Here is an 18,265-nt window from a genome sequence, read left to right on the forward strand (position 1 = left end):
TTTTATGGTTTAGGCACAGAGTGTCCACTGACAGATTCAGGTAAATCCTTTTTTAGCAATTTTATTCTTAAAAATGATATTATTCTTCGAAACAATATTCATAATCCCAGATTAAACAAGTTATATTATATAAGCGTATCACGTGATTTATGGTAAACTAAAATGGAGCTGATATATTGTTTGTTTCATGTGGAATGTTCTAGATATGTGGTGGCACTACACCGCTGGAGATGCCCTGAGAAATGGCAACATGGCCACTTCCTCTTTGGCAGCTAAAGGATTCAGAAGTGTCAGGCCCAACCTGCAGGAAAAGAAATCGCCCACACCGGTAGGTTAAGCTCCATTCAGTTTGGCTCAGTATGTATCAGGAAGTTGTTTTTTTCCCCTTCCGCAGGACGTGCTTGTGGAAGTGCAGCGGACAAACGTCACTAAATTTATTGTTCTCTGTTGGGCAAAGGTAGCAAGCAGACGCATGTTTTGGCTTGTTCCTAACACAGCAGTTAAATTTGTAGTGCTTTTATTAATTACTGTTTTGCTCTTGGTTATGACGCACACTTGCATGAATGAGAGCTGTGACTGAGTTGCCTATTCTTGGGTTTCACGTGACGTCACATCCGCCTCATTAGTTATTCAAAACTTCAGCTGGTGGTCAACCAAGGCTCACTTAACAAAGCGTTTGTACGGAGAAGGTGCATTGCTCGCATGAAAAACGCCTTACGGTTGCGTTGTTTTAAGTTGTTCGAATCGATCAAACCGTGAAACTGATAAAAGTTCCTTCAGGGTTCCCCGTGAACTAATAAAAAAGGGTGAACGAACACAGGATTTCACAAAAAGACGTCGAGAAAGGTGGCTTTTGAACCTCTCAGTCGAAGCATGCTCGAGTTTGCAGTGATCACTTGGTGAAAGGTTTGTACTGTATCTCCCTCTCAGCTATGTCCTTAGTGTTTTCCAAGTACTTTTCTTGCTACGTGTCGTTATTTTACGGTACTTTTTTTTTTTTTTAATCACGAAGTGCTAAAGTCCCCAACTGTATCTTTGTTTACTCCTCACAAAGTCCATATGCATGAAGGTCGCGACAAAATTCTTACCCAGTCATACAGTTACAATGCGCCGTGTTCACTTGTCCGTCTTGTTTAACTAAGATCCAGATCTTTAAAGGGGTTTCTGATGATCTTTGTGAATGATTTAGCTGAGAGATAAGAGCCAACACAAGTGAGAATCAAGCCAACTGTTGTTTGTTTACACTTCAACTTGCAGCGCTTTGTTGTAAAGATGTGACTTACTAACCAGACTTACACGGGCAAAAACAATACAGGATTCATTCGGCAGCGACTTGATACCGAGGTCCTTTACCCAGCCACATACAAAAAAGTTGTAAACCTCCATACTCTTCCACGCATACTCTGATAAGTTATCGCTAGTTGTTTGCACTAAGGCAGCCGTTTTGGTTTGCTAGACCACCAGCTGTTTTACCGCAAGTGAAATCGCTAAGAAAAGTCACGTGACTAAAACCCAAGAATTGCCAAATTGCAAATCTAGAATGAAGAAGAGCCCTAATTTCATGTTTATGGAGAGCAGGATTGTGATGTGAGATATAATTTTTTGGTATGTTTGTGACTATCAGCACAAGCAGTAACCTGCTGATGGGAGAGGCAGAGGCATTCCCTTATGAAAACTCTGTAATGATTGTAACTGCAATGGTTTATAGATTTCATTCACAGATTTCCTGTGAGTAATTTTGTGGCAGAAATCACCAGATGGGGGCGGCACGGTGGTGTAGTGGTTAGCGCTGTCGCCAGGTCCAGGTCCGCCTTTCTGTGCGGAGTTTGCATGTTCTCCCCGTGTCCGCATGGGTTTCCTCCGGGTGCTCCGGTTTCCCCCACAGTCCAAAGACATGCAGGTTAGGTTAACTGGTGACTCTAAATTGACCGTAGGTGTGAATGTGAGTGTGAATGGTTGTCTGTGTCTATGGCTACGTTTACATTAGACCGTATCTGTCTCGTTTTCTTCGTGGATGCGCTGTCCGTTTACATTAAACCGCCTGGAAACGCCGGGAAACGGGAATCCGCCAGCGTCCACGTATTCAATCCAGATCGTGTCAGCTCCGGTGCTGTGTAAACATTCAGAATACGCGGATACGCTGTGCTGAGCTCTAGCTGGCGTCTCATTGGACAACGTCACTGTGACATCCACCTTCCTGATTCGCTGGCGTTGGTCATGTGACGCGACTGCTGAAAAACGGCGCGGACTTCCGCCTTGTATCACCTTTCATTAAAGAGTATAAAAGTATGAAAATACTGCAAATACTGATGCAAATACTGCCCATTGTGTAGTTATGATTGTCTTTAGGCTTGCCATCCTTCCACTTGCAAGTGGTAAGTGATATGCGCTGGGATCACACACACAGCGGCTCAGTCCCGAATCACAGCTTGTGCACTTCACTCGCGCGCTGTGTGAGCTGCGCAGGGCCGGAGTGCGCACCCTCCAGAGGGCACTCGCTGTTCAGGGCGGAGTGATTTGGAGCGCAGGATGCCTGCGGAGCCGAGCGTATCCGTGTATTGGCGTTGCTGTGTGCACGCAAATCGTGTATTGGTGTTGCTGTGTGCACGCTAATCGTTTTAAAAACGTTAATCTGATGACCCGCTGATACGGTCTAATGTAAACCCCACCTGAATTGACCGTAGGTGCGAATGTGAGTGTGAATGGTTGTCTGTGTCTATGTGTCAGCCCTGTGACGACCTGGCGACTTGTCCAGGGTGTACCCCGCCTTTCGCCCGTAGTCAGCTGGGATAGGCTCCAGCTTGCCTTCCTCAATAAATAAATGACCAAGTATAATATTTTTGTCTCATTTGTTTAACTGGGTTCTCTTTATCTACTGTTAGGACTTGTGTGAAAATCTGATGACGTTTTAGGTCATATTTATGCAGAAATATAGAAAATTCTAAAGGGTTCACAAACTTTCAAGCACCACTGTAAATACAAAATGTTCTGGTGTTCTGATGGATGGCAAATTCCTGTTTTTTTTTTTAATATGCACATCTGAGCTGTGTGTTTTTATTTGCTATGTATAGAATAATTCAGCTAGAGGTTAGATAGTAAATAAATAATAATTAAATGATTATATCAGCATATTGATGCTTGTATGTACTTGAAAGTAGAACCATATGATGTTCTGCATATCGTCCCCAGTATAAATGGACGGTTCTATTTGTTTATTTATTTGAATTTCCTTGTGAATAAGTATATTGGCTCGTATTATAACTTTCTTTTTGTCTTGCTGTCTTATTTCTTGCTTGTCTGCATGTTTTTATGGCTATACAGGGCCTTGCTCCTCACAGAGAGAGCTCTCGGCTGCATCCTGCTGACTGTAATCCAGGAAAATTTAGCCTCCATAATTATCCCACACAATGCCATGATGGCCCACTGCTCATAACACACAGCTCGTTCTCCAGGGGAGCAATGTCTGCAAGCTCAGAGCAGAACTCAAGAGGCAACCAGTTCTCTGACTCCAACACCAGTGACCCTAAACAGCCTCTCGGCTTTAGTAGTTTCCCCAGTGTACGCGGCCCTGAGAAACCTAGCATCCATCCATCACCTTTAGATCACCGTAACTCACAGTCCCCAGTTACGCAGAAAAAAAGACATGTAGCCTGTCTGTCCATATGCATTACACCAAGGCATCAGACAGAACCCAGATACACACAGACTCTGTCTCTCAGCCCCCATTCTCCACCCAAAAGGATGGACCCTTTGGATTCCAGAACAGTCATTCACCCTTCACTGCCCTCTGCAGTCCAACAAGTGGTATTCATGTTTATATTCATAGTTGCTATCCCATCATCATAATAACACCCGGCATATTTATAGCTCACCATGACAACGTACTAATGTCATTCAATCCTATCGTACCTTCGTATCATTTGGATTTTGTTGCATTTCTTTATTTCATTTTGGTACACAGCACTCGCAAGGCATTTTCATCTTAATCCTTATCTTTATGTTCATGGCATTTATTACAAGCGCAAAATTATTGCGACTGAAATGTGATAGTTTTACAATACAAAAAAAAAAACCTCTCCATCGTAGAAATGATGACATCTTTCCTAAGGCTGTAATAATTATAGATTGCTTATCGTTCTGCAATGCGGATAATACATGTTCTTTTGTCCATCTCGCAATCATTTCTTCCCCCCCCACACACAAATCAGAATGATATGACTTTCACAGCACTGTCTAATACACGGCAATCATCTCCATCAAACTGCCATGTTCTTCGACTGTTTCAGCCACTGCTCACCTGCCACTCTCCTCTGTGCCAGGCCTACCCAGGATCACTGCTGGCCTCCCACTCGTCCCCTAACAGGCCACACTTCTTCACCGACAGCACCTGCTCTAGGGCCTCTGACCATCATTCGTATCCTCTTTCCCACGGGCTTGCCCATTTCAACTCGGATCCATATCCAGGCCCGAGTGGCTGTTCTTCTCGTGCTCAGAGCGTGTCTTCCACGGCCATGCTGGAGGAGCTGAGAACGTGCGGAATAGACTCGGAGGGAGGTTCTGAGACCCCTTCACCCACCCACTGCCAGCTGAACAGTTCCACTGACAACATGGCGATAGACATCCCTACAGCTAGCTCTGCTAATGTAACTATTCCCCAGGCTCTGGCTCTCTGAACAGCTCTGCCATTCTGTTTTACAGTTTGCTTCCTGTTCTATATTTTCCACAACGGATCTCACCGCTTTTACCTGACTTTAGTCGACGTTTTCCTGTTTCAAATGTTCTCAACTTCTTAGCTTCCTCAGTCTTCTTTCTCCTCTCTTCGTGCATCCTTCCATTTGTTTCTCAATTTTTTTTTTGTACCTTTCCCACACATCCCCTTTGACCTTTCTCTTCATTTCTTATTCTGTTTGACTGGTTCGTGCCCACCCTCCATCCATTGCTCTTTCTCCCTCCCTATTCACTCTCTCCTGCCTTCTTTTATCCAGAATTCAAAGACTTAATCCACAGACACCAACCACACTGTGATTCACATTGACTGGTTTTACCGCCTTTGGCCTCTGGAATGTTTGTGTGTGGAACAATACTAATGATAGTCTAGTTCCAGACCCACATTTACTTTTTCTCAGGACTTTGCGAACTGCGTTTGCCTTTCAGCTTCCCTTAATCTCATAGTTCACTCCGGTTCTAGGATCCTTATGGGTTCTTTGTAGAGAGATCTTGGGTTTGGGTCCAGGATGAGATCATAGTGGTATTGTGATTGTACCTAAACAATACCAGTGTAGGGGGAAATAGCTGTAGCAAAAGCGTACCACACCCTGCTTCCTCTCTGCGCTCTTATTCTTTGTCTATTAACGCTTTGTCTTTATCCTTTTGACGTGATTACTTCCCGATTAAAGCCGTAGTAACGTGAAACAATACTGTGAAAATCAATTTTTCATGTCCTATAGTTTTTTTTTCCTTTTATAATTCCGTATACCGCTAATAACCCGGCGTTTTGTTTCTTCTTTCTTACATCTAACATTGTCATTGGTCATTCCACAGGGTTTTGCTACTCTCTGCTCTTTTGAAGTGTCTCAAACCTTCATAGATAGAACACACACTATGGTCCAATCGTAATATCAAGCATAATAGCTCATAATGGTGATGAATGACACTTTACATTGTGTTACATTAATACCATCTGTTTTTTTTTTTTCTTTCCTCAATTACCAAGGGCCAAATGACTGTGAATGGAAGTGTGACTGCAGGCCTAAAGAGTCACCTCCAAAGACCCTTCTCCCCTTCCACGTACCCTCCTCTTCCCTCTTTCAGCCCTAGTCTCACAGCCATGCAGCAGGGCCGGAGCACTCGTGAGTACAAATTGCAGACAAACCGGAATTTGATAAAGTGATTTAGAAATACGTTTACCCTTGATCCTTTAATCCCGAAAAATCCGAAACTGATAACTTTTAAGCACGTGAAAAGGTTTATCCGGTTAAAGGTAAATAGTCTGAGGTATTTACGTTTAGAAATGTGTGCAGCCAAATGCACCATCCATCACAAAGGAAAGGTAAACTGTTTCACTCCTCGCACTTCTTGATAAGGCACTTGCGTGGCATGTCAAGCTGTAATACATTGCTAAAGAGTGTGAACATGCAGCCACAGTTTAGTTCACTGACAGCACAAGTGATGCTTCCTTGTTTAGTTCGCATCAGATGATCTCTCTAATCCCAAGTGGGAAGTGAGAGCTGTGTTAGAAAGTGTTTGAGGCTAGATACAAGAGGATTAACACAATTTCCATACATATTGAGGCTGTATCAGAATAAGAGCCTCCTCAAAACCTCAGGTAGTGCATTCGTGTGTGGAGACAGATGGAGCACGACTGTATGTTGGCATTTATGAATTTATTATATTCGTTTTATCTCTTGTGACGTAGGTTCCCAAATTCAATTAAATAGAATCACTGCGAGGGCGGCATGGTGGTCCAGTGGTTAGTACTGTCGCCACACAGTACACTGTAAAAAATGTCCGTAGAATTAACAGTGAATTTATGTAAAATCATGACCTAAAAAAACTGTAAATACAAAAACAATGAAGCAGTGTGTAATTTACATCAATATACTGTAAAACTCCTAACCAAATACCACTGTTAATTTAACAGTAAGAATATGTTGAATTGATCATATTTTTTTTGTAGAATTTACAAATTGTTGTAGTTTAAAGACAGACAAACTCATCATCTCTAGCCGCTTTATCCTGTTCTACAGGGTCGCAGGCAAGCTGGAGCCTATCCCAGCTGACTACGGGCGAAAGGCGGGGTACACCCTGGACGAGTCGCCAGGTCATCACAGGGCTGACACATAGACAAACAACCATTCACACTCACATTCACACCTACGGTCAATTTAGAGTCACCAGTTAACCTAACCTGCATGTCTTTGGACTGTGGGGGAAACTGGAGCACCCGGAGGAAACCCACGCGGACACGGGGAGAACATGCAAACTCCACACAGAAAGGCCCTCGCCGGCCACGGGGCTCAAACCCAGGACCTTCTTGCTGTGAGGCAACAGCGCTAACCACTACACCACCGTGCCGCCCGACAGACAAACTGTAATACTGAAACAGAATGTGATAGTTAAAATTACATCATTGCCTTGTTAAAAAAATTTAAAAAATGCCCACCGTCGTGGCTCAGTCGACTAAGGCGCCATACCGGGGACCCGGGTTCGATTCTAGCCCGAGGTCATTTCCCGATCCCTCCCCGTCTCTCTCTCCAGCTCATTTCCTGTCTCTACACTGTCCCATCCAATAAAGGTGAAAAAAGCCCCAAAAAAATCTAAAAAAAAAAAATCTGTACATTGAATACCTGTAAAATTTACATTTAGTTATCATTATTGTACATGGAATCCCAGTGAAATGTACAAGTTATTCTGTAATGTTGTTTATATTTCACTGTATTTTTAACAGGATTATTCTGGCAACCACAGCTGCCAGTGTTTTTCCGTAAAAACAACGGATTTTTTTTTTTACAGTGTAAGAAGGTTCTGGGTTCGATCCTCGTGGCTGAACAGGGCTTTTCTGGTTGGAGTTTGCATGTTCTCCCCATGCCTGCATGGGTTTCCTCCCACAGTCCATGCAGATTAGGTCAACTGACTACTCTAAATTGCACCTCACCAATGGGTGTGGTTGGTTGTTCATCTATGTGTTAGCCCTGTGATAGATTTGCGACCTGCCCAGGGTGTACCTGACCTGAAGTCAGCTGGGATTGGCTCCAGCTTCCCTACAATCCTGACGGATAAGCAGTATAGATGATGGATGGATGGAAAATCATTGCATCAATTACTACGAACAGCATTCTCACCTTGTCTGTCTGACCCTGCCTTTCCCCCTCCAGCTGCTGGGTCCATTTCTCCAGTCTCTGCCACTGTGGGTTCACTGACTTCTATGCATGCACCAGATGATGAAAGGAGTGGAACAATGGGCAGACCTCCCCAGTATTCAGGCATCGGCCCTGTGGATGAGTCTGGAATTCCTATCGCCACCAGGACTGTAAGTAGACCATGACCACTGGCTTTGCTGTGGGGTTTTTTTTTGTGTGTGTGTGCTTGTATATCTGTGTGTACACTGATGTTATGTAGTCAAGCATTGAATTTGTAGCTTTGTATTATGAAAATACAACTGTTACATTATTGGCATTTACAGTGTCTTGCAAAAGTATTCGTCCCCCTTGATGTTTGTCCTGTTTTGTCGCATTACGAGCTCGAATTAAAATGGATTTTTGGGGGGTTAGCACCATTTGATTTACACAACATGTCTACCACTTTAAACATGAAAATTGTTGTTTTATTGTGACACAAACAATAATTAAGATGAAAAAACAGAAATCTGGAGTGTGCATATGTATTTATCCCCTCCCAAAGTCAATACTTTGTAGAGCCACCATTTGATGCAGTTACAACTGCAAGTCTCTTGGGGTATGTCTCGATTAGCTTAGCACATCTAGCCACTGGGATTTTTGCCCATTCCTCAAGGCAAAACTGCTCCAACTCCTTCAAGTTAGATGGGTTGCGTTGGTGTACAGCAATCTTCAAGTTATGCCACAGATTCTCAATTGGATTGAGGTCTGGGCTTTGACTAGGCCATTCCAAGACAGTTAAATGTTTCCCTTTAAACCACCCCAGTGTAGCTTTAGCAGTATGTTTAGGGTCATTGTTCTGCTGGAACATGAATCTTCGTCCCAGGCTCAAACCTCTGGCTGACTCAAACAGGTTTTCCTCCAGAATTGCCCTGTATTTAGTGCCATCCATCTTTCCTTCAGTCCTGACCAGCTTTCCTGTCCCTGCAGATGAAAAATATCCCCACAGCATGATGCTGCCACCACCATGCTTCACTGGTGTTCTCAGGGTGTTGGGTTTGCGTCACACATGGCATTTTCCATGATGGCCAAAAAGATCAATTTTTGTCTCATTTGACCAGAGAATCTTCTTCCATGTGTTTGGGGAGTCTGCCACATGCTGTTGGGCAAACTCCAAACGTGTTTTCTTAAGCAATGACTTTTTTTCTGGCCACTCTTCCCTAAAGCCCTGCTCTGTGGGGTGTACGGCTTAAAGTGGTCCTATGAACAGATACTTCCATCTTCGCTGTGGATCTTTGCAGCTCCTTCAGTGTTGTTTTTGGTGTCTTTGTTGCATCTCTGATTAATGCCCTCCTTGCCCGGTCTGTGAGTTTTGGTGGGCTGCCTTCTCTTGTCAGGTTTGTAGTGGTGCCATATTCTTTCCATTTTGCTATAATGGATTTAATGGTGCTCCCTGGGATATTCAAAATTTGGCATACTTTTTATAACCCAACCCTGATCTATACTTCTTCACAGCTTTGTCTCTGACCTGTTTGGAGGCTCCTTGGTTTTTATGTTGCTTGAATATTAGTGTTGCAGAGTCGGGGTCCTTCCAGAACAGGCTGAGTTATACAGACATCATGTGACACTTTGATTGCACACAGTTGGACCTTAATCAACTGATTATGTGACTTATGAAGTGAATTGGTTGGACCAGCTCTTATTTAGGAGTTTCATATGAAAGGGGGTGAATACCTGTGCACAGTCCAGATTTCTGTTTTCTCATCTTAATTATTGTTTGTGTCACAATAAAACCACAATTTTCACCTTTAGAGTGTTAGGCATGCTGTGTAAATCAAATGGTGCTAACCCCCCAAAAATCCATTTTAATTCCAGCTTGTAATGCAACAAAACAGGACAAACACCAAGGGGGATGAATACTTTTGCAAGACACTGTAGCAGATTCGCTTATCCAGAGTGACGTACAGTACAACATACCCAGAGCAGCCTGGGGAGCAGTTCGGGGTTAGGTGCCTTGCTCAAAGGCACTTCAGCTATTCCTGTTGGTCCAGAAAATCGAACCAGCGACCTTCTGGTCCCAAAGCTGCTTTTCTGACATTAGGTCATGGCTTCCCCAATTGTGTTATGAAAATACAATTGCCTCAAACATTCATATGAATGTTTGAGGCACTTGTACATCTGAGTAACTGCTGTTTTGTTTGTTGTTAATTTAGACTGTGGACAGGCCAAAAGACTGGTACAAGACTATGTTCAAGCAGATTCATGTGGTGCATAAACCAGGTGGGAACTTTTTACACAGTTATATCCCATTATATTCATAATTTTAACCAAATCCATGTCATGAAACGTCCATAATATGCAAAACATTAAGGAACTCCTGACATTATTAAGTAGTATGTTCAACTCCTTGAAACTGTTCAGATTAGATACTCATTTCCTCCGTCCACCCTGAGCATAATCAGTTACTTTTAATGCTTTTCATGTGCAACCAAATCCGTATCATCCTTTCAATGTTTTGAAATATTGTGTGTGATCTTTATTACTTCTGTAATAAAGCGTGCAATAGGCGAATGGCTTTAGATAAATCCCAGTACATGCAGGTCATCTGCTCTTGCCGTGTGTCTATGGCTCAAGCTTTCTAAGATCAGTCTGCAGAGAGAGGAACTGACAAGTTTTTTTTAAATTGTGCAACCTTAAAAGAGCTTCAGTCAGCAGACTGTGGATTAGAGCTGAATCATTACTGGGACCTGATTGCGCAGCCCCACTCGTATCTGTGCAAATGGAGATTACAGAGGTCAAAGGGACATGTGCACTGAGCAGGAACAACAAGTGATCTCCCTGCTTAAATCACGCTGAACTTTAAATTATTTTTATTTTAAGTCTCATAGCACTGAAAAATGGGTCATGTTTGCGTGAATAACACTTGACCTAATCATTTTTTTTTGTTTCTGTTTACAATCTGTTTTTACAGAGTTTGAATATTCTGCTCCTCGTACTGCAACTCGGCCAACTACGAATGATGGTGTGTGTCCTGTTCACGTTCTCTAGAATTACGCAATCATCAGTAATCGTTCCTGGTTACTGCTGACACGTTTTGCAATTAACAATGAACAAGAAATGCTAGTTTTGTCCACAGCAAAATTCCCAGTGTTGCATTAACATGTAAAGATCAGCTGGTGACAAATGTTTAAGCACCGTAAAATTCATTTTAATGTATTTGCAAATGGATTTTTTATTATTATGATCTTTCTGTGTTTTTACAGAGAAGCATAGTCCAAGTAATAATGTCCAGGCACACCCTGCACCTAAGAGCAGTACATACAGACCCATAACCAAGAGCATCTCTGATAATGGCACATGTGGATTCAAAACATCCAGCTCCTCTTCCCTCGCAACTTCATCATCAGCTCAGCCAATGTCTCACAACCGTGATACCCGTCAGAGTGGCAGCAGCACCCCAGACATGTGAGATCACTTCCTTCTCTGTCTCATACTAACTGTTAAAAAGCATTAGCCTGGCTAACGCGACTTCAAAGCTCTCCGAGCTATTGGTCTGGCCAAGATATTAAGCCCAACCATTTCCCAGAGCCCGTGGTTGACCCGCCTCCCTGAAATGCCTCAGTTTGCTACTGGTCGAAGCCAGAAAAGGCTGTGACGAAGCTTAAACCAATCACATCACTCTTTCCTCTGACGTATGCGACGCGACGGGGCTAACTGGTAGATTAAACTCTTACCGAAGCCGGTCGGGAGCAAGGCGAAAACGTCCTTCCTTTCAATAAATACCTCCAGGGCTGCTCTTTGCTCCGTTTTCAATGAGAACTTCCCGTTGAATGCTTTCAATACAGCATCTATGCGTAATAGATGCGGAAGCGTGAATGAAGCGCTTCCGGCATAGATTCTGTAAACAATCTATGGCTTCCGGTCGCAGTTCTACTACATCAGTACCTTGAACACGCCTCTACCCAGGGCCGTTGGAGATGCTCAAAGTTGATTGGTTCCCGATTTTTCGGGAGCTTGGAAGAGCTGGAGATAGCTTGCCTGGCCAGACTAAGCTCGCAACAGGCCCTCGTGTTGCGTCACGCTTAGGATGGGCGGGCCCAGGCTAAAAAAGCATGGGTGGGCTTGTCTAATGTAAAGTTGAGCCTGATGAAGTAAGATGAAGCAGACTGTCTGTCATCTCAAGAGTGTATATTATACATGTAAGACACTGAAATCTCAGGCTCGTCCAAAACTCTGGTTGTTATAGAATATTACTTAAAACCATTTTATGTGCTCTTCTCTTGTGCTCTTAGGAATCAGTGGGGTCCTCCAGATAGAAAAGTGGACACTCGCAAATACAGAGCCGAGCCCAGGAGTATCTTTGACTACGAGCCAGGGAAATCCTCTATTCTAGATCAAGAGAAAGCAGTAAGTGTACTCTGACACACACACACACACACACACACACACACACACACACACACCATTTAGGAGCATTGCAAACAGTTAAGATGATGTTACCAGTGATATTTGAAGTGATTTCAGCTTCAGATAAAAGAATGCATAGAGACAATACAGAGCTCACAAAATGTTTTGCGATTGGTATTCCTCTGGAAATTATAATAAACAATATTAGCAGCGCTCCCCGCACACAAAGCAGAGCCCCATACTGAAGAGAATACAGTACGGTAATGCATCGACCTGATTTTTTTTTTTTTATGGCTTTTAACCATACAACGTCTGTACATACAAACGACGAACATGTACCACCAAAGGGAACCCACTCATAAGTGCAAGGCAACGTATCTCATGATCACCAGACAACGAAATTTGTATCTTTATTTATATAAGATAGATGGGTTTTTACCCAGTGCTTATTTTTAATTTGCTTTTTTAAAAATAACATGGGATTATTTACTAACACATTTTACGGAAAAGATTCACAGCAATTTCATATAAAACGAGTTAAAAGAGTTTTATTTGTCCACTAGCTTGTTGGACAACTGACAGTTTCTGTCATGTCAGCGCAGTAGACGGATGTAAGTGCAGGAAGAGTTTTATTGAAAACACGCTAGCAAACCTCCAAAACAGAGACAAAGGCAGAGTCGAAAAACAGGCAGTGGTCGAGTGAGGCACAGACAAGATATCAGAGGTAATACAGTACAAAAACACAAACACGGGTCAAAACCAGAAAAGCGATACAAAATACAAGGCTTGGTAACATCAGACGCAGGGTACAGAGCGCATACTTCACAAAGTCTGTGTGTTACTGAGAGTCCTTATATGTGTGCGCTGTGATTGCACTCTAAACAGGAACAGGTGCAGGGTCATTAGTCTTAATGGTGGTGCGCATGCACCAATGCTCACTGATGTAACCAGAAAGCTGTTTGACATATCAAGTTTGATATTCGTTGGTAACTATATAGTAATGATGTAAAGTGAAGGCACTGGCTCACTGCTGTCCACCAGGCAGTCAGCAGAGTCACACCATAATAAATGTCATGGTGTTGTTTCTGGCGCATCACATGCGGTGTCAAAGAAAAGAATAAATATGTATTCGTAACTGCGATGCGTATCTCTTTATTGGTTTCACTGTCACAAGACAATGCAGCAGTTTATTGACATGAAATACATGACACTACACAATTCAATAGTTCATATGCTATAATATCGTTATTCTAGTCAGGTTGATTTTGTGCCCTTGCAAGTATTTTGCTCATACATTCATCAGGAGGGGCAGCACGGTGGTGTAGTGGTTAGCGCTGTCGCCTCACAGCAAGAAGGTCCGGGTTCGAGCCCTGTGGCCGGCGAGGGCCTTTCTGTGCGGAGTTTGCATGTTCTCCCCGTGTCCGCGTGGGTTTCCTCCGGGTGCTCCGGTTTCCCCCACAGTCCAAAGACATGCAGGTTAGGTTAACTGGTGACTCTAAATTGACCGTAGGTGTGAATGTGGGTGTGAATGGTTGTCTGTGTCTATGTGTCAGCCCTGTGATGATCTGGCGACTTGTCCAGGGTGTACCCCGCCTTTCGCCCGTAGTCAGCTGGGATAGGCTCCAGCTTGCCTGCGACCCTGTAGAACAGGATAAAGCGGCTGGAGATAATGAGATGAGATGAGACATTCATCAGGAGACTGGCTAGTGGCCTAGTGGTAGCGTGTCGGCCTCTTGCTCGGGAGATCGTGAGTTCTATTCACGGTCGGGTCATACCAAAGACCATCATAAAAATGGTACCTTCTGGCAAGGCATGCTGCAATACAGATGCGAGTGGGGAGTTAAACTCTTGTGGTTACCAGAGGGCTAGCCCCCCACTACAACCCTAGCTATGTAATAGGCGAGAGGCTGAGGGCTGCGGAAACGGAGATCTGCGCCACACGGCGCGGGAAGGACTTTAACTAACTTAACATTCATCAGGAGCTCTACTTTTAGGCACTGCCTAAATATCTGTATTAACACACTGTGATCCTAGCAGGCATTGTTAAATACATCAACCTCAAATGTGTCAAATTGTCATCGGTGGCAGAGACCATTAGTAATGTTAATATTGCACCATCTGTTTTCAGTCGAAGCTAAATAGCAAACGTGTCTCAGAAATACATTTTCTATTATCTTGATAAGGAGAATTTCTCGGGCTACACTGAATAACAGAATGCTCAGATATTCCTTAGTTACATTGGTATTAGTTTCTCTCTTTTTTTTTTAAGTCTATTTATGTAGCACCAAGTAGGCAGTGAAATAGTGGTTTCTTCATTATATGTTCAAATCATGAGACGTTTGAGATTCACTAATATGTCGATAATTTCCTTGAACATTGTCACTCCTAGGTAACTACTGATCCAAGACAACGTTGGACATACATCTGCGTAAATGTATGCCTGCGTTAAAGTCATAATATGAGAGGACTCAAGCTGGATACACAAGATTAACACCGACAACATTTTTTGTACCTGTCATTGTTGCTACTGAAACAAGTATGCTGTACGACTGTACCGTAGGTTTATTTCTGGGTTCCCTGAAAGTAACCAGGCTATTGTTGATATTGATATTGTTACGGACTTTTTGCTTGTGTGAAAAATACAAACAGTTAGTGATATTTCTCCAACTATATAACACTATGGGTCACGGGCGATTGCTCTAAGACAACGAGGGAGGCTCAGCCTCCTCTAAAATTGACGAACATCGTGTAGGATGAATTGCGCTAGGCTTATGTTATAGCCGACCTTATAACATTGCTATTTCAGATCCAGAATCATAGAAATATATGTGCTCAACCCAACTACAGTGCGAAATCATTCCGTTATAACTTTCCCCAGTTCGCCTAATGTGTGCGTGAGTTTTTCCCCCTTGTGACAACGCGATGCAGCCCAGCCTCAGTGGACTTCAATGGCATTTGGGAACTATGCGCTTTTCAATATCAAAATGCAAGACGATTATTGGACAAATACTGCGAAAATGCCCGCCCACCGGACTCCCAGCCTCACAGTGGGAGGGACATGGCAGTTTCCGCGAGGAGACTGGTGATTGGTGAAAGCGGCCGGATATTTTCTTTGATTGACAGCTTGTTTCAAATATAGACAGGCAGCGGTGAATTTCAGTTCAGTCCCATGCGGATTCGCAAGTGCTGTGGTGTATTGTAAGAGATCAGCTTACATTTCGATTTCATTCATTACATACGGTTTCTACCAGCTTTTTTAGTTTGTATATATTTTCATTGTAAATAAAGTGTAAATATAGTGTTGTCAAGTTTGCTATCTTAGTTCCAGAAATTTCGTTTATTTGAGTGACTGAACTTGAACTTGAGGGGGCTAGTCAGCTAGCAAGAAAGCTGCACACGGATGCCAAGCATTGCTGATTTAATTTTGGCGAAGCCATTTGCCAGTGTTCCTTTCGAGGAAAAAATTAAAATTAAAGAGCAGGGTAGACCAACGCCTCAAATTGACTTGGTGAAAAAGGTAGGGAATAATACTCGTTCCTTTCAGCTCTCCTGGTACGAGAAAGTGAATTGGCTAACAGCAAGTGACCCACATCAACAACAGTAAATAGGCTACTTTAGTAATATGTCATGGATGGACCAAAAATATAGAATCTATTTAAAATGTTTATGCTGAATATATTATATTGGAATATATATTTTTCTGGATATGAATTAAACACAGCTACAATTTGGAAAACATTTTTAAACAAAAACACAGCCGAGAACATTTCACACTACAGACCCGGATTAAAAGTGAAGGGTTATCAAAATTGTCAATAAAACATTTCTCAGTCAAAATAAGTAAAATATAGGGAAAGTGTCATTGAATGAAATGTGTGGCACCCAGCTCTATGTTTGGCTCCCCAAGGTCAGTGCTTGTGCCTATTCCAGAACACTCTGCTGTTACTGCTGAGGTTTCTGACAAAGAGCTGCTTTCAATAATGATCAATTTTTAAACAACATGCCACAATTTTAAAATATAAAATGTTAACATATACCCCCCCCCCAACACCACCATCATGTATATTGGACAGTAGGCTAATGGGCCAAAAGAACCTGTTATTTCACAGTTTGTGACCCTGCCAACAATCAGCCAGATCAGAGGCAAGAGTATGGGCAAAATTGATGTTTTTTCTTTTTTCTTTTAAAATCTGGAAATATTGTAACCGACTAGCCTCCCCTGTTTGAAAGACTACCAGCCGCCACTGCTATAGGTGTTATTTCAGCGGACTTCATTTTATTTGCACCGTCACCAGTGTGTACTATCAATACATTGTTGCCATCTGCTGGATATATTTGGACCTACAATAACATACAAACAATTTGGTTAATTATGAATATTACTATACTTAGAGGTATTTGGGAATGTGTTTGGAAACTCTAATGAGGATTCAGAGCCTGTAAAATGCTTTTCAGGCCTGCTTTACTTATTTTAAATGATTTCTAATTTTTTTTTTTACTTTGTATGGTGTTAGTATTATTGGAAAATGATAATAATTTTGGCGGCACGGTGGCGTAGTGGTTAGCGCGGTCACCTCACAGCAAGAAGGTCCGGGTTCGAGCCCCGTGGCCGGCGAGGGCCTTTCTGTGCGGAGTTTGCATGTTCTCCCCGTGTCCGTGTGGGTTTCCTCCGGGTGCTCCGGTTTCCCCCACAGTCCAAAGACATGCAGGTTAGGTTAACTGGTGACTCTAAATTGACCGTAGGTGTGAGTGTGAATGGTTGTCTGTGTCTATGTGTCAGCCCTGTGATGACCTGGCGACTTGTCCAGGGTGTACCCCGCCTTTCACCCGTAGTCAGTTGGGATAGGCTCCAGCTTGCCTGCAACCCTGTAGAACAGGATAAAGCGGCTAGAGATAATGAGATGAGATAATAATTTTGAAGATAACTGTTATTATTTTTTTCGCAGTCCGGTTTCTATCAAATCGTGCGCTCTGATTGGCTCGCGAGCGGTCCGGAATCCTACGATCCGGAGCCCGGTTACGGACCTTTGGCAACTCGCTCATTCACAACAACAACAAACATAGTAGCAATTTTTTGTCAACATTTATTTTCGCATTTCTCAGTATAATAGCATTAATTTTACAGCATAGATACCGATAACGACAGTGTTCACAGCGAAAGCGAGTTTTATTTTTGGAAAATTCCAAGCTGACATAGCTTGTCAAACAGGTTTTTGACGAGCTTGTAGCAGGTTTGTTCTAAATATGGTTTCCCTTTCGGGTGCTCTCATTTTCTGTTAAAATTTGGTAAAGAAAAAAATAAATATATTATTTACCAGCTTAAGGTCAGTCCGTTTCGTGAAATACCGTGACCTCGGCCTTGAAAATACTGACTTCGGCCCAGAGGCCTCGGTCAGTATTTTCAAGACCTCGGTCATGGTATTTCACGATATGGGCCGACTTTAAGCTGGTAAATAATATATATTTATGAAATGCAGTAGTTATGTTATCTGACTAAGTGGTTGGACTAAGTGGTCTCAGTTGGAATGGGAAGGGTACGGCTGCTGACCGTTACACTGCTACACAACATCCCATTTTTGTTGTACTATGTATTAATATTTAGGATATTTTAGAAATAATGTCTTAACAAATATTCATGGTTCACAGTTTCTATCTTGTCAAAGCCATTCCTTATGTTGACACTTGCATGTCTATGGCCATTACTCCTTTTCACTCCTGTTCCCTCTCTCATCCCTCTCCTCTTTCCCCACTTTTGTCCATTCTACAACCAGAAGAGTAACTTAACACCAGAAGAGCTAGCTTTAGAGAATGAGCCCTGGTATAAGTTCTTTGCAGAGCTGGAGTTTGGACGGCCGGTAAGTGGGGTGTAGTTGTGTGTTTGGTTTGACTCTGCTAGCATGGCACATACAGTGGGAAGCTTGTTGGCTTCCATAGTAGTTTCCTTATTGCTGTAGTCAGGTCTGGAATGACTGGTTGGAATGAGCAGAAACATTTAGGGCAGCCTCATGATAATGAGTGAAAAT

At 42.8% G+C, this 18,265-nt stretch overlaps 1 protein-coding gene across 1 annotated transcript in view; it reads left to right on the forward strand.

Annotated features, from left to right (window-relative positions):
* Positions 1 to 18,265, forward strand: part of sorbs2b (sorbin and SH3 domain containing 2b) — a 114,411-nt gene that overhangs the window by 47,744 nt on the left and 48,402 nt on the right. The window contains exons 4-13 of the mRNA XM_060927870.1: positions 14 to 40; positions 204 to 328; positions 3,322 to 3,804; positions 4,287 to 4,643; positions 5,714 to 5,849; positions 7,875 to 8,029; positions 10,049 to 10,115; positions 11,099 to 11,300; positions 12,128 to 12,242; positions 18,014 to 18,097. Coding sequence (XP_060783853.1) covers positions 14 to 40; positions 204 to 328; positions 3,322 to 3,804; positions 4,287 to 4,643; positions 5,714 to 5,849; positions 7,875 to 8,029; positions 10,049 to 10,115; positions 11,099 to 11,300; positions 12,128 to 12,242; positions 18,014 to 18,097 — 1,751 coding nt within the window. The remainder of the gene's footprint in view (positions 1 to 13; positions 41 to 203; positions 329 to 3,321; positions 3,805 to 4,286; positions 4,644 to 5,713; positions 5,850 to 7,874; positions 8,030 to 10,048; positions 10,116 to 11,098; positions 11,301 to 12,127; positions 12,243 to 18,013; positions 18,098 to 18,265) is intronic.

Source organism: Neoarius graeffei, chromosome 8 (genome assembly GCF_027579695.1).
Source record: "Neoarius graeffei isolate fNeoGra1 chromosome 8, fNeoGra1.pri, whole genome shotgun sequence".
Lineage (NCBI taxonomy): Eukaryota > Metazoa > Chordata > Actinopteri > Siluriformes > Ariidae > Neoarius > Neoarius graeffei.